General features: G+C 36.3%; 2 protein-coding genes and 1 pseudogene across 3 annotated transcripts; 1 reads left to right on the top strand and 2 right to left on the bottom strand.

Annotated features, from left to right (window-relative positions):
- The first annotated feature begins 3,463 nt into the window (after nt 1-3,463).
- LOC143593577 (uncharacterized) lies at nt 3,464-4,487 on the top strand. Its single transcript, XM_077073169.1, has one exon. It carries the CDS (start codon nt 3,494-3,496, stop codon nt 4,403-4,405), a length of 912 nt encoding a protein of 303 aa, XP_076929284.1. The 5' UTR covers nt 3,464-3,493; the 3' UTR covers nt 4,406-4,487.
- Nucleotides 4,488-5,371: 884 nt separating this feature from the next.
- On the bottom strand, nt 5,372-6,484 carry LOC143593572 (non-specific lipid transfer protein GPI-anchored 16-like; annotated as a pseudogene). Its single transcript, XR_013146129.1, has 3 exons — nt 6,142-6,484; nt 6,024-6,050; nt 5,372-5,559 (listed from the first exon to the last, which is right to left on the bottom strand). The product of XR_013146129.1 is annotated as a non-specific lipid transfer protein GPI-anchored 16-like (transcript).
- Nucleotides 6,485-9,511: 3,027 nt separating this feature from the next.
- Nucleotides 9,512-13,370, bottom strand: LOC143593576 (COMPASS-like H3K4 histone methylase component WDR5B). Its single transcript, XM_077073168.1, has 2 exons — nt 12,703-13,370; nt 9,512-9,805 (listed from the first exon to the last, which is right to left on the bottom strand). Exons 1-2 carry the CDS (start codon nt 13,366-13,368, stop codon nt 9,512-9,514), a joined length of 960 nt encoding a protein of 319 aa, XP_076929283.1. The 5' UTR covers nt 13,369-13,370.
- Nucleotides 13,371-14,645: the final 1,275 nt, after the last annotated feature.

The following is a 14,645-nucleotide window of genomic DNA, read 5'->3' as shown; positions in this document are numbered from 1 at the left end:
AAAATAATAAAAAGAAAGATTTCGATTCATTTGTCAAACGAACACATCAAGAATGGAATTGGATTTCAATTCCTTCAAATTCCAATTCCTATTGGAATGTTCAGATTCCAAATCCAATTCCTTCCGATTCCAAATTCTACGCGAAATTTTCCGTTATGTGAAACGAACGCGCCTTAATAGTTACAACTAGAATTCCCGTAGTATGAATTCGTTCAAATAATGATTCTGATTTTAGAGATATGTGAGGACAAGGAGCTATCTATGTGAGACGTTTGAACTTTTAAGGTAACAAGTGTGATACACGTTTTTCAAGGGGTAACAAAACATTGTTCTCGCTTGAAGAAAACTCAAAACTGGTGTGATGAATGATTCTTGTCATACTTTCCACTCAATTCGTGGTCATGCATTTAACTTTTGTTTTCGGACTTCAACATAAACATTAGAAAGGAGACCATATAACATCTAAAACGTGCTTGCTACAACTTTTAACAAATAGAACACCGGTTTGAATAATTTACAGGTCTATATTTAGATAGAGAAAATTATTGTATGCATCTCTGTGGTTTTAGTGCGGAGACGCAATGAGTCCCTGAAAATTTTTTTGAACTGGTTGAGTCTCTGTGGTTTCAAGAACGAACAATTTGAGTCCCTGTGGTTTCAGAAACGAACAATTTGAGTCCCTATGGTTTCAGTAAAATGAAAGTTTACCCTGAAAATTAAGTAACGGCAGGGACTCAAATGGTTTGTTTCTGAAACCACGGGGACTCAACCAGTTCAAAAAAATTTTCGAGGACTCATTGTGTCTCCACCTTAAAACCATGGGGATGCAAACAGTAATTTTCTCATCTAGATAAATAGCGTGATCATCTTTGTTGTCTTTGGATACACTCTCAACACTAACTCATAAGCACGCGCCGCAACATTTTTCTTCATGTCATTTGCATAAGATTCTCATTTCTTGTGTCACATACCCACATCTTGATAATACTATCTGACGATAATTTTTAAGAGTCTTATATATGATGAAGATCTTCGAAACTTATGCAGTGAGTTTCACATAGTTAACGTCATGTAACATAACTAAGTGTTTCGATATCCAAAACCAATCAATGCACGCTTTTTTAATATTGGCGATTCCGTAATGTATTTTTGTTATGGGAGAGGGTACACATGTTTTGCTTGTAATAGGATTGAATTAGAATATAGTACCAAACACCAATACTATTATTCTTTTTGTTGTTTTGTGTTACCTACTATAACGTAACAAGCCCTAACTCTTCTTTTATTAGTCTCATTCAAAAACAAGGGGACCCCTCAATTCTAAAGCTTTTTCGATCATTCTAATAAACCTAATACAATTTCAATTTTCTATTCTTGTAAACATATTCTAATAAACCTAACACAACTTCTATTCTCTATTATTATCAACATGCCACATGTTCACGATTTCTTTTAAGACAAAAATACTCGCCATATCATTTTCATCTTTATTATTCCATTCATAACTTTCCAACTTAGTTTTAATTTCCGAAGTGCGTCGCAATAGATTTCTTAAATGATAGTTTGTTTTTTTTATCTCCAATATGAAATAAATATCTCGCTTTCTCAGTCTTTCACGTCAACGCCTCTCTTCGACCTCGCCCCACAAATCTCTCAAAATTCGTGACTATATTATTATTTATTATACTACAAAATTGTAAATACAACTTGGTACGATTATTTATTCGACAAACACTACATTAAATAAATAAACAAGTTGTACATCGTACACATCAAATCCAGTTTCACCACCTCAGCATTTACTCACTAAACCACTACACAATCAAGTTTCAAAATGCACACTTTCACCCCTTCAACTATCACATAACCACAAAACAATAATTATAAATTTATAATCGGGTATAATTTTTAATATTCCCAACAAAAGGGTATTGGTTGATAATAATCCTAACTAGGTTTATCGTCCCTAGTGGTTTCAAATAAAAAAAATGGCTTTCAGTGGTCCCATCGTTAAAAAAACTTAACAGCATTAACTTTTTTTCGAAATTCAAACTGATTTTTAGGGCTTTTGATCGGAAAGCGGATACGAGTCGATTAATATAAAACTTAGCTAGCAACAATGCTCTAAATGACTTGATTAGTGTTTCAAATTGGGTGTTTAAACTTCCAATTAACAAAAACAAAGCTTTTTGAGCATCGTTTCGAGCTAAGTTTTACATTAATTGACCCGTATCTGCTTTTCAATCAAAAACCCCAAAAATCAATTTGAAATTTAGAAAAGAAAAAAATTAACGTCATTAAGGTTATATTTTACAAGGGCAGCTAATAGCCAACTTTTTTTTTAAAAATTGAAATCATTAGTGACGACAAACTCAGTTGAGATTGTTATCCGCTAACATCCTTCCTTTAGTTAGGAAAATTAAAATTTAATATCACATATATACAGTGTTTTAAATATCGGTTCATACCGGCCGGTTGAACCAGTAATACTGGGTTTCACATATCAAGTCGGTATTTTCAACCCGGTATTTTTGGACGGTTTGTTAGAACATCAAACTGGCGGTTTTTTCTAAAATACCGGTTTAAACCGTTAAACTGGTTTAAAGCACAAGAGATTTTTGATATTTTGTGGCCTTTATTTTTTTAAAATTACTTTTAATCTAGCGATTAACATTGAAACGAGTATACTTTTGGATCATTTTTCTAAAAACGAGTGGTGTTATATTATTTTTTAATTATGTATTAACTTTTGGATTATGTTTTATTATGGAATCATATGTTTTTGGGTTATTTTTTGAGTTCAAGTTGCAATTACATAAAATTACAAGGTAAACTACATAACCCGGTTGAACCATCATGTACAACCCAGTTCAACCGGTTCTATCATTTTTAGCCTAACCCGTTATGAGTAAAAAACCAGCTTTTAAAACATTTCATATATAATTTATATTCATTATTATTGCCTATTAAACCTGCATCTTTCCTACCCACATCACATGTCATCTTCTTCATTCATATCAACAATCTTGCCCTAATCCCCTTTCATTTCCAACCAATCCCATATAGATTTTCATCAATTTAGGGTTTTTAACTTATAATCACCATACCCATTTCATATAAACACCATAAAGCTTCAATCTTTATCATCTTTAATCCCAAAACCCACAAAGATTTCATCAATCTTAGGTTTTTAAACCTATATACACTATACCGATTTCACATCTCACCTTCAAACACCATAAAGTTACAAACTTCATCCATCTTTAATCCAAAACCCACATAGATTTTCATCAATTTAGGGTTATTATCACTATACCCATTTCATATCTCACCTTAAAACACCAAAAAGCTTCAAACTTTATCATCTTTAATCCAAACCCACATAGATTTTCATCAGTCTTGGGGGTTTTAAACCTATAATAAACCTATAATCTCTATACCCATTTCATATCTCACCCAAAACACCAAAAAGATTCAAACTTTATCATCTTTAATGAGGGATTTTTCATGTTTTGGTGAAAATGGAGTTCAAGTTTCAGATGCTGCATCTTCATCAAGTGGTTCCATCACTACATCCAGTGGTAAAATTGGTCAAAATCTTGTTACTTGTGTTTACCAGTGCAGACTGAGAAACTTTTCTTGCTTTATTATTTCCCTCACTTGGACCAAAACCCTAATGGGCCAAGGTCTTTGTGTACAAATGGATGATTCCACCAATCAATGTTTGTGTAAAGTTGAAATTAAACCAGGGGTGTTCTCTAAAAGAAGAGGGTTCAAGAATCTTGAAGTGGGGTCTAAGTTGATTGATGTTTATTGGGATTTATTGTCCGCAAGATTCGGGCTTTCGCCTGAACCGTTTGAGGGTTATTATCTTGCCATTGTTGTTAATCAAGATTTGATCTTGATGTTAGGGGATATGGAGAAGGAGGTGAAAAGCAAGATGGATGTTTCTAGTTTTACGCCGAATTTCGTTTTCGTGTCGAAAAAAGAACATATTTTTGGGAAGAAAGTGTACTCGACTCGAGCTCAATTTTGTGGGAAAGGGTTGGTTCATGATATTGTTATTGAGTGTGATCTTGCGGGTACGAATGACCCGTGTCTTTTGATTCGGGTGGATGGGAAAACAATGATGCAAGTGAAGCATTTGAGGTGGAAATTTAGGGGGAATTATACAATTTTGGTTGATGGATTGCCAGTTGAAGTGTATTGGGATGTGCATAATTGGTTATTCGGGAAGTTAACCGGTGAAGCTAATTTCTTGTTTCAAACGTGCTTTTCGGCTGAGAAAATGTGGGAGACAAGTCAGCCAAACTTGGACCCGTCTTGGTCGAACTCGTTTCGTAGAGATCCGCACTCGAACGGGTTAGGGTTTTCTTTAGTGTTGTGTGCTTGGAGAAACGAATAGAAGTATGCTTTTGATGATATATTTACCAAATGTTATGCAAGATGTTATTCAAAATTTCAAATACATATTTATCTCGATTTAACTATAATCAATGCATTATCGGTTATGTTTTCGATTCTTTTGAATCCTTTTGTGATAAATTTGTGTTTGTATGCTTATTAAGTTTGATAGACGCGTGTAGTATAATCTATAAAGGAAAAAGAAATCAATCGAGATCTCAACGTTTTCTCATGAGAATTGAGATGTGACGTTGACGAGAAGATTTTGTTTTGTGAGTGAAACAATAAGGTACGTTTTTAATCCTTTTTACGGTTTATTGCATGTATATATATGTTTAGTTTTGTGTTATATAATTATAATCTTTATTCAGCTGATACATTTAGTATTAGTAACGAAAGACAACGAACATGAATAGATGAAGTTTTTGCCTAGTTTAATTTTTAAGAGTGTTCGGGTTAGTGTTGATGTCTTAATACCTCTGACACGGTTAAATATGTGGGTCGTTTAACGTTTATTGACACCCCTACTTGTAAGTTGTTATACATTGTGCTATCTTTTTTTGGAAAAAAATACAATTTTTAGTATGTATTCAAGTTGTAATAATCAGATTAAATGTGCATTTAAACGTCCCGACAAACATCATAGATACTATACATGAAGATGATCATATTTCATTATATTTTCATTCCTTTTTCCAACAGAAAACGAAAGAGACATAATTAAAACATCAAACAAATTTGTCAAAAACTAAACACTTCACGAAAACTAGTCACTGTGATCGCTGCAAGCATTAGAAAAACAATTGGTGGTGAACTTTGTAACCGGTTTGAGCCCGATGGTGGTGTAAACACCGGTTTGATGCCTGAACCAGCTCCTGAACCGTGTTGAGCAGTTGGTGCTGAGGCACCAGGTGTCACCGGGCTGAACTCGTGCGAGTCTGGCTCAGGCACGTCGTCTTGGCTTGTTTCAGACGGGGTTGGTGCAACTCCCAACTCTGCTGTCACAGGACCTAGAAATATTTAGGCTTTCAAAATCTCTGTAAATTGATTCGGTTTGTATATTATGGTTCTTACCGCTAGTGCTTGGCGGCAGTTCTGGAGTATCGGCGGCAGGTGGAAGAGCTCTCGGTGGAGGAGGAAGAAATAATGCAGGACCTGTCTCGTATAGGTCAATACGGGTCGGGTTGTGTTAACATGTTAATATGTTAATTTTGTAAATAGTCAATTAGTCAGTATATTAAGTTATTATTAAATTAATTTTAATCCTTTGAATTAAGCTATTTAGGAGGTTGAAAGCATTCTAATATCATTTGACCCGTTTGACCTTCTCGGCCCGTTTGACCCGTTTCATATTTTATAGTGTTATGGCACATAAGTGATTAGAAGTCTGCTACAAAAAGTAAACCAGTTCTTTCCAGTTATAGTTAACATGTAATTATATTTATTAAATTATTTATAACACTAGAAGAAATGGGCATAAATATCGGCGGGCCAGCCCAGCTCAACCCATTTGTACCCACACCAAAATTCATCAATTTATCAACTTAACCGACCCAATCCGACCCGTTTACCTTTCTTCTAGTTAAAACATAATATACTAATCAACCCGTAAACATTACCTGCAGGAGGCAGAGGAACACCAGTAGCTACAAAACCAACAATACAAAAAAAAATGAGTATTTTATAAAAATAATAACCATTGATAACAAAATAAACTAATTATTAAAAAACCGTTACATTTGCATTGCACCGGTACACTCTTCGAGTTACACGCTCTCGGGAGCCTAATAGCCAACGCTTGGTTAATCGTGCTCGGTAGTGAAAACGGGACATTTCCCGTCACAATAAGACGTGCACTGCATGCTAGTAGACATAAGGGACTCAACCGCTTTACAACAATCTGCGGTTGGTGATCCCCCGTTTGCACTACTCCCCGTGAGGTAATTCACGCACGGGGTGAAATTAGCAATCATTGACGTCGTGCATGGAGTGTTAATTATTTGAGCCTTAACTGAAAAAACCGCAATCGCTAGAAAAACGGTTAATAAACCTGAAAATCGGTCCATTGTTGATGTAGGATTGTGGTAATCACACATGGGTTTTGTAGGAGATTTATGGGTTGGGGAGTTGCCATAGGGGTTGAACCACCTTGACTGGCTAAGTGAATGGTTGGTTGATTTGTTTTGACCTTGAGAATTATATTGTACTAAGAATTGTAGCCAATATAGGTAAAACTTTTAGGATATTGTGGCTTGTTAACAAGTCTCTAGATAGGGACGAGAAATGAATCTGAATCTGACGGAAAACCTGAAACATTTGAGACATGTATTCGAGTGGTACACCGGGTGTGTAATTAGTTTCAAAAATAGTAAACGATATAAAGTGATCCTCATCTAATAACCTGAACTCGGTTAATCACATATATTAATGTACAAGTTAGAAACTCGTGTGTTACACGGGGTTCAATAAATGAAATATTAAAAAGTTAGTAATGAGGATTTAGAAATTATAAAATGAAAGGGGGTTAGAAGATATTAGATAGTTAGTAATGAAGATTTAGAAATATTAAATTGGAATGAGTAATTATACGGGTAAACGATTAAATAAGAGAAACGGAAAAAATAATATAGCTTGATTATGACACATGGCAGTGTGTAATTACTTAGTTTTAGTTATTTGGCATGGATTATATCATTTTAAAATATAATAAATTGAAAACTGTGAAATTAGTCAAATTATTTAATGTAGTTAAATATTTTATATTTGAAGTGATTTTTAGGTGAGTTTAAGATTAGATTTCTAGTAAAGGTATTAGATCTAAAGTAATGGTAGGATTAGGTTAAAATAAAACTTACTTAAGTTGTGAAAACTCTAAAAACTCATTATCAGTCACATGTTTTTCTTGTGCTTCATAATTAAAGTTAATAAAAAATATAAATGTAATTATAAATTTTTCTCTCTCCTGAAAACATATGTAAAAATTGTAAAAAAATAACAAACAATTTTTTAAAATTTTTTAATGTTTTGTATTAAATGTAACAACATATATTACATATGTAAAAAAAAATAATGTTACATAGGGTTTTCACATGTTTTCACAACTTAAATAAGTTTTCATTATATACTTTCCCGTAATAGATATTGATTATGTATTATTTTTTAACTGTATAAGATTATAAATGGGTATATATATGCTAGACGTAAAAAAAAAAAATTAGGGATTAGGGGTCCCTGACATTTATAGATTGTACATATGTTGTCTTAGAAAAATCCAAACGTGTGTGGTTTAAAGGAGTAATATTCCTTGAAGTTGCTAAACCATATAGGACCGTAGAGGTGGTCAATGGCAGATGTAATGGCACACTGCTCAAATTGCATGTTTGTTGTGAAATAGACGACATACGGCACTGCTCTTTGACCACTTCTCCCTAAAGACAATGACTACCAAATTTTGGTTTCTTTCATTTCATTTTCAATCCCTCTCTCTCTACATATAATAAATAATATAAATAGCGGTCTCAACTTCAAACTTGGCTCGCGACGGTCCAAACTAAATGTGTATTTCTTTTCAACGGTCCGCGACTAATGAAGGGTTTAACTCCAGTAGTTTGTTGCTTACATGGCACGCCTAGTGGACCGATAAAAAAAAAGTATCCCTTGAGTTAGGGCTGTAATTTGCCAATAGTACATAGTTGGAATTATTTAAAACCAATTTTTTTTAAAGAAATAGATGATTATTGTCATTAATGCACATAGATGTTTATTGACAACTAGGCGTGCCATGTAAGCATAGACTAATAGATGGTTAACTCCGTTAGTCGTGAACCGTTGGTAAAAAGTACACCTTTAGTTGGGACTGCCATCAGCCAAGAGTGAAGTTTGGACTACTAGTTGCCAATAGAGCATAGTTGTGATTATTTAAAACCAATAATAACAACAACGATAAGGGTACTAGAGTATAGAGGCATGCGGAGGAAGCCGAATCTCCATGGAGGAGCACCAACCAGGAAGGATTATTACCTCATCTTTAACAATTTATTTCCATTGAGATCAAACAGAATTGGTAGAATGGTAAATTGGTAGGGGTGGATGACGACTTAGATTCAACATGGGAAATGTGTTCCAACCAATCACATGGTGTTCCACATAAATAATGTGCTTTTGGAGATTCAGGCATGGGAAACCGATTTGCTATAGAGGGGTGCTTAGGGTGTTTATGGAGGGGTCGCGCATAGATGTAAATGAGGTGGACATGCCATAACAAATTTAGACGCTATGTTTTAATCAACACCATAGTTGTCAATAACGGTGATAGCGAGCGCTATAGCGTGCTACATAACGATGCGACTATAGGCCGGCGCCGCTATATACTAAATATAGATCATTTAACGTGATTATAGCGGTATCTAGGGTTTTTATTTTTATTTTATTTTTAATATAAAAAATTATAGAAACCTATTTTTTAGGCTTGTTTATCGACCAAACAGCTGCACCTTTCACAAGTTCCACCATAAAAACTTATTTTGTGAATATAAACCAAATTATTGGCTTAAAAATTTTCTACTACTTTATTGCTAAATATGAAATAGAGGTCGCTATTTACCGCTATTCGCTGCATAGCCATATAGGAGACCCGTCTCTATTTACCGCTATTCGCTATTGACAGCTATGATCAACATTGTACACCTAAGTCCAAGCTTAGCTGGTTTAATTCACTATAGCTCGATCTTGAGTGATATACCTAAATCTTGAGCTTGACTCTGTTACTTTTTGAGAGTCCGATCTAGAGCTTTGTATCTAAAGCTCAGACTCAGCTTGTTTAAATACAAATTGCAACCAACAGAGGGCAACAGTTTTTAAGTTATACAAAGTTGCAATCATCACCTAATTCGGAACATTAAATTAGATTATAACTTATAACAATAGTTTAAAGTTGTATAAATTAGGTACATACAGAATATATTTCTCACCCCATTCGTAATCAGTTTCGTTGCAGCTAGTATAGAACCGAGTAACCAAACAGAATCATACATGTTTATCCATCCATCAAAAACTCTGCAGGTAACCTCAACACAAAGTATACAGAAGCAGTAGCTTATTAATGCCACTAATTAGCCGGCTGAAGCCAAATTTTGATCGTTCGGTCATTAATAAGTCCAGAAGACGCGATCATATTCTCTGACGGGTGACAATTAACAGATATAACAGTATCAGTATGCCCTTCAAGTTTCTGAAGTAAGTTCTTACCCTGTAAATCCCAAATGTAGACACAGTGATCCTCGGACCCACTAACGATATATTTGCCATTTGTCACGGAGAATGTGGGGGTTATACAATACGTTTTGTTCACGTGACCCGTATACATCTTCAAGAACTTCCCGGTTGAGTAGTTCCATAGCTTCTGCATTAACAGTAAAAGAAAACTATGTCAAAACATCTAGTTTGGCGGTGGTACCGACTAGCGATTAATCAGATTGGATTAGTAAGTATAATTTTTCAAAAACTTCAAAATTTTGACCGACTTTGACCAAATTTGACAGATTTTGACTAGGGGTGCAAACGAGCCAAGCTGCTCGCAAGCTACTCGAGATCGGATCGATAGAAAGCTAAAAATGCGTCAAGCCTTTTCGAACTAGACCCGAGCCCAAGCCTCAAAACAAAGTTCTTTTAGATATCTAGCCTGAACTTTATGGGAAGCTCGCTCGTCGAGCATTAACGATCCTTGTGTATTTGTTAGCTTACCTCTTTTTAACTCCTATGTATTAGCGTCACACTTCACAGCTGAGCTCGAGCCAAGCTTTAGCTTGTTTAAAGTGCTACACGAGCTCGAGCCGAACTAAGGCTCGACTAAGTTTATTTTCAAAATATATAAAATAATTAAAAAAACGCGTATAAATTGATTAATAAATAATAAACAAGCCAAGTCCCGAGCTTGAAAAAACAACTCACTAGCTGAGCTCGGGCTTTAAAACACAAACTCAAATCAAGCTGAACTCAAGTTTTTTGTAGGTCAAAACGAGCCAAGCTCAAGCTTGTTTACAGTTTACACCCTAATTTTGACTGAAACTTGACCGACTATGACCAAAATTTACCAAATCTGAACGATTTGAGCCAACTTGGACTGACTTTGACCGACCACCAAATTGTTGGTCCAACTAGGTTGAATCAAATACCGATTAATCAGGTGGGCTAGAGCTGAGGCTTAGCTCGTTTAAGGTGCTATGCGAGCCTGAGCAGAGCTTAGGCTCGTTTAAGTATTTTTTCCAAAACATACAAAAATAATAAAAAACAAATATAGTTTAATTAATAAAAAATAAGCGAGCCAATCCAGATATGAGCTTGAAAAAACAAGCACAAGCTCGAGCTTTTGTAAGTCAAAACAAGCTGAGCTGGAGCCTAGTCGCCTAGTCGAGCTACGCTCCAGCTTGTTTACTGATATGTTAAACTGATCCGTTGGTCTGATCACAACTACTCGGCAACTAATCACTACTCTTACAGCACTAAATACACACTAACCAAATTATCATCCAACGTCGCCAAACGTATATACTTCCAAACGAGTTCAAGCTTTCATAAGCCAAACGAGCCGAGCTTGAGCCTTGTTGAGCTTGGCCTCAGCTCGTTCACACCCTAATTTTGACTAAAATTGACCGATTTTGAACAATTTAGACCAACGCAGACCAACTTTTGACCGACTACCAAATAGTTGGTCCAATCGAATATCGACTAAGCCACGAACAGTCACAGCTTTTACGATACTAAATACACCAACGCCAATCCCCAAATCCCAACTAACTAAACTAGAACATTTCTACTTAGTCGAGCTCGGGCTCTGCTCCTTTATACCCCTAATTTTGACCAAACTTTGACCGATTTTGACCAAATTTTACTGCTTTTGAACTATTCGGGCCACTTCAGACCGACTTTAACCAACTACCAATTCATTAGTCCAATTAAGTGTAATCAAATACTGACTAATCGGTAACTGACTATTACAACACTATATACACCAATGCCAATCCCCAAACACTATATACAGCTTTAGAATCGTTTAAGGTACTATAAAAGCTCGAGCCAAGCTTAGACTCATTTAATTTTTTTTTCAAAATATATAAAAATAATAAAAATGATATATCAATTAATTAAAAAATAATAAACGAGCCAAGCACCAAGCTTGAAAATGCAACTCACGAACCAAGCTCATGCTTTAGAAAATAAGCTCAAAACAAATGAGCTCAAGTTTTCGTAAGTCAAAACGAGCCAAGCTCAGCTCGGGCTTAACTTTTCACAAGTCAAAACAAGCCAAGCTCAGCTTGAGCTCGAGCTCGTTCACACACCCAAATTTGACCAATTTAGACCAAATTTTACCCATTTTGAACAATTCAGACCGACATTGACCAACTACCAATTAGTTGGTCCAATCCAATATCAACTAATCCACAACAAATCACAATCTTTACAACACTAAATCCTACAATGCCAATCCCCAAACCCCAAACTAACCAGATCATCATCCAACGTGGCGACAAGTATAAACTTGGTAAACAAAACAAACCATGGGCATCTTAAAGTCAAAACAAGCTGAGTTTTAGCTCGTTTAAAGTGCTACAAGAGCTCAAGCTGAACTTAGACTCAATTTAAATTTTTTTTTCAAAATACATAAAAATCAATAAATAAATAATGTATATATAGTAAATTATAAATAATAAACGAGCCGAACCCCGAGCTCAAAAAAACGACTCACGAGCTGAGCTCAAGCTTTAGAAAAGAAGCTCGAAACAATCATAAATCAAACGAGCCGAGCTCGAGCCCTATTGAGCTGGGCCTCAGCTCGTTCACACCCCTAATTTTGACCAAAATTTGACCCATTTTGAACAATTCGGACCGATGTGGACCGTCTTTCCCACCAAATTTTACTGCTTTTGAACGATTCGAGCCAACTCAAACCAACTTTAACCCACTGCTGATTCACTGGTCTGATTAGTCAGAACCAAGTAGCGATTAACCGGTGCCAATCTGCCACTTTTACAATACTAAATACACCAATGCCAATCCCCAAATCCCAACTAACTAAACGAAAGCATTTCTACCTAGTCTAGCTTGGGCTCCCCTAGTTTTGACTGATTTTGACCAAATTTTACTGCTTTTCAACAATTCGGGTGAATTCAGACCGACTTTAACCAACAATTCGTTTACACCCCTAATTTTGACAATTTGGATCAATGCAGGCTGACCAATTACTCGGTAACAAATCACTATACTCTTACAACACTAACTACACCAATGCCTGAAACTAACCAGATTATCATCAAGCGTGGCGACGAGAATAAACTTCCCGTTGGGCGAAAACTTGGTAAACGAAACCGCGGGGACCTTATCGTCAATCAAAGTCTTCAAACACGTCCCGGTCTCGGCATCCCAAATCCGACAACTCCCATCATGACTCCCACTCACAATCAACGACCCGTCCCGATTAAAATTCACCGACGTCACCGGCATCACATGGCCTCTGATAACCCGACTCGTCTTACCCGTCTTCACATCCCAAACCCTAATCGTCTCATCAAACGACCCACTCACAATCAGATTCGAATTCACACTAAAATTCACACAGAACACGAAGCTCGTGTGGCCGCGTAGGGTTTTAACGCACTCGCCGGCGCATGCGTCCCAGATGCGGAGGGTTTTGTCGTCGGAGGCGGAGCAGACGTAGTGGGAGTCGGATGACCAGGCGAGGTCGGAGACGCCGGCGGAGTGGCCGGAGAGAGTGGTGGTGGGGGTTAGGGTTTCGGTGGACCAGAGGATGAGGGTTTTGTCGAGTGACGCGGAGGCTAGGAGTTGGCCGTTGTTGGAGAATTTGACGGTGGAGATGGCGGAGTGGTGGCCGGTTAGGGTTTTGATGAGGCGGTAGGGGGTGTAGGGTGGTGATGGCTGGCCGGAGTTGGTGGTGGTGGTGCTACCCATATTATTATTATGAGCTGACGGAGTTTGTTTAGACAAAGGTGAAGCTTATTTATAGGTGGTGAATTTCGTCAGAAACCGACGATTTTGACCGGAACATTAATAGAAAACACCGAATAAGTCCGTTTAATCGTGATTTGGCCAGATTTGACCATTGACCGATTAATTGGCTGAGTAACCCAAAATAAGTCAGTAGGTGGGGACTAGCGATTAATCGAGGATTAATCAGTGTCTAGTCGAGACTTTTGCAACACTGCTTGTGGTCTAGTTGTAGGGGTCTTGGGTTCTACCGTGAAGACCAAATTCGATACGCACTTGTGTGTCTTTTGTGGATTATGCAGTGAAGGGTTTGAATTAGGCCTTGTGCAATCGAGTTTTCGTCCCACCGTGTGTTAAGCCAGAGAGTTATGCTCTTGTGGCGACACAATGACTATCAAGAGGCAGCCAGTAGTTTGAATTCTCGGGGGAACGTCCAAGCCAAACTCTGAAGACAACGTGAGCCCAGATAAGACAACATAGTCTGGACATGATGGGGCAACGGGACTCTCCAAATTTGAGAAGTGCAGCAGCTTAAATACAAAAAAAATAGTCGATTTGAAAAAAGCTATAGGTGGGGATGTTTCGTAATCATACAAACCAAACTGAAGTAAAAGTTGACGGCCTGGTTTTATGTTTTCTGAAAATCTAACTTTCAGCTTCGGCTTCGTTTTTGTTTTGGTTTGTTTTTTTTTGTGTAATTAAGAATAAAAAAACCCCGAACAAAATATATAGATTTTTTAGTGGTTTAAGAGCATTCATAGCAAGTTATCTATCTCAATCTCTATAATTACACTAAAAATCACTACATTTTCTCTCTTATTTTCAGTTAAATAATATTTTTATAATTTTATCATTACATTTCTTTGTCATCAACTCACAAACACTTTCAGCAAATATTACAAAATTATAGAGTATGGATCGTGTTTTTCTAAATTAATCATGATGTTCTCTCCACCCACAATTACTCCATACAAAATATAGAACCCACGCACATAAATATAGAAGACCTGTTGTGAATGTTCAAGTAAATTGTAAGAATTTAATGAATAAGAAACTCAATAATTTTAGCCTTCAGAAGTAAAACAATTGATTAGTTATTGACTAACAAAGAGAATCATGATCAAATTCATTATTTTAGACTATTTTCAGCCGAAGATTTTTACTCGAAATCGAAAGCCGAAAAAATTGAATTTGAACGGTTTTCAAAGTTTCAAAAACAGAAATTTTGGTTTTTGGTTTGG

This window comes from Bidens hawaiensis, unplaced genomic scaffold, assembly GCF_021521415.1.
Source record: "Bidens hawaiensis isolate Kalapana, Puna unplaced genomic scaffold, B.hawaiensis_p1.1 tig00042383_1, whole genome shotgun sequence".
NCBI classification, from domain to species: Eukaryota; Viridiplantae; Streptophyta; class Magnoliopsida; order Asterales; family Asteraceae; genus Bidens; species Bidens hawaiensis.
Note: the sequence above shows the minus strand (reverse complement) of the source record. Positions and strands in the feature narration are given on the sequence as shown.